Source organism: Palaemon carinicauda, chromosome 12, assembly GCF_036898095.1.
Source record: "Palaemon carinicauda isolate YSFRI2023 chromosome 12, ASM3689809v2, whole genome shotgun sequence".
NCBI lineage: Eukaryota > Metazoa > Arthropoda > Malacostraca > Decapoda > Palaemonidae > Palaemon > Palaemon carinicauda.
Window position 1 is genome coordinate 141,481,898 of NC_090736.1, and position 965 is coordinate 141,482,862.

General features: G+C 44.8%; 1 protein-coding gene across 1 annotated transcript in view; it reads left to right on the plus strand.

Moving 5' to 3' along the window:
• Window positions 1-638, plus strand: part of LOC137651088 (M protein, serotype 2.1-like) — an 843-nt gene extending 205 nt beyond the window's left edge. The window contains exon 1 of the mRNA XM_068384225.1: window positions 1-638. This exon is cut by the window's left edge and continues 205 nt beyond it. Coding sequence (XP_068240326.1) covers window positions 1-638 — 638 coding nt within the window.
• Window positions 639-965: the final 327 nt, after the last annotated feature.

Sequence of the window (965 nt, forward strand, 5' to 3'; positions counted from 1 at the left end):
AGTTACAACGTCTCAAGAAAGAACAATTGAATAAATTAAGTGACTTGGAGCAAAAAAATATTCAATTGAGGGAGGAACTGGAAAAAATTAAGTCTGAAAAGGAGAGTATGGCTTCTATCACCAAGGAGAGAGATAGTCACAAGGAACGTGTCTCCCATCTAAGTTCTAGTAAGGAAATGTCAGAGGAGAGGATCGTCCAATTCACCAAAGAAAATGTTGGTCTGAAGGACGAGCTGCTTGCGGCAAATGAGATCATCCCTTCACTCAAGGAGGAACTTGAAGGGGGAGATAAGAAGAAAGAAAACAGACCTGGAATGAGGAAAGTGAGACTTAACAAGAAAAGTTTAGAAATCTCGACCGAGATGGATGTTAAGGATGGTCAGAAGGAAGATGTCCAAAAGGATGTCAGAGACAATAAAAGTGAGGAAAAAGTAGTCGAGGCAAAGGACCAGGATGCCAACGGACGTAAGGCTGAGAAAGGCGCTCTCCGTGACACCAACAACCGCCAGGAAGAGCAGAAGCTCCAAAAGGAAACTTCCAGGGACGAGGAGGAGGAGGAGAAGGAGGAGAAGGAGAAGGAAAGGGAAGAAAAGATTACAAAGAGAACTACTCGAAAACCTATCGTATTTGACCTGTAACCCGAGAACCCCAAAAGGGTCATCTCCTCATCCGACAGTAGTCACATCACCTTCCAAGGTGAAAAGGTTAGAGCCACCACCACAAGGGACTATGGCCTCAACGGGTACGTGACTGTCGACTTGAATGTCCCGAGGAAGTTCCACAGACCCATATATGCAGTGGAAGGAAGGACGCTGATGGAAATCACCCGGCAGAGTGGAGTCAGCTTAATAGATATGCCACGAAGGCACGAATATAGTAATTTAATCAACATCAGTAGTACCATTACCATTAAGCAGGTTCAATTAGCAGCTGATCATATCGAATGGCTTCTGAGGAGTCTCACT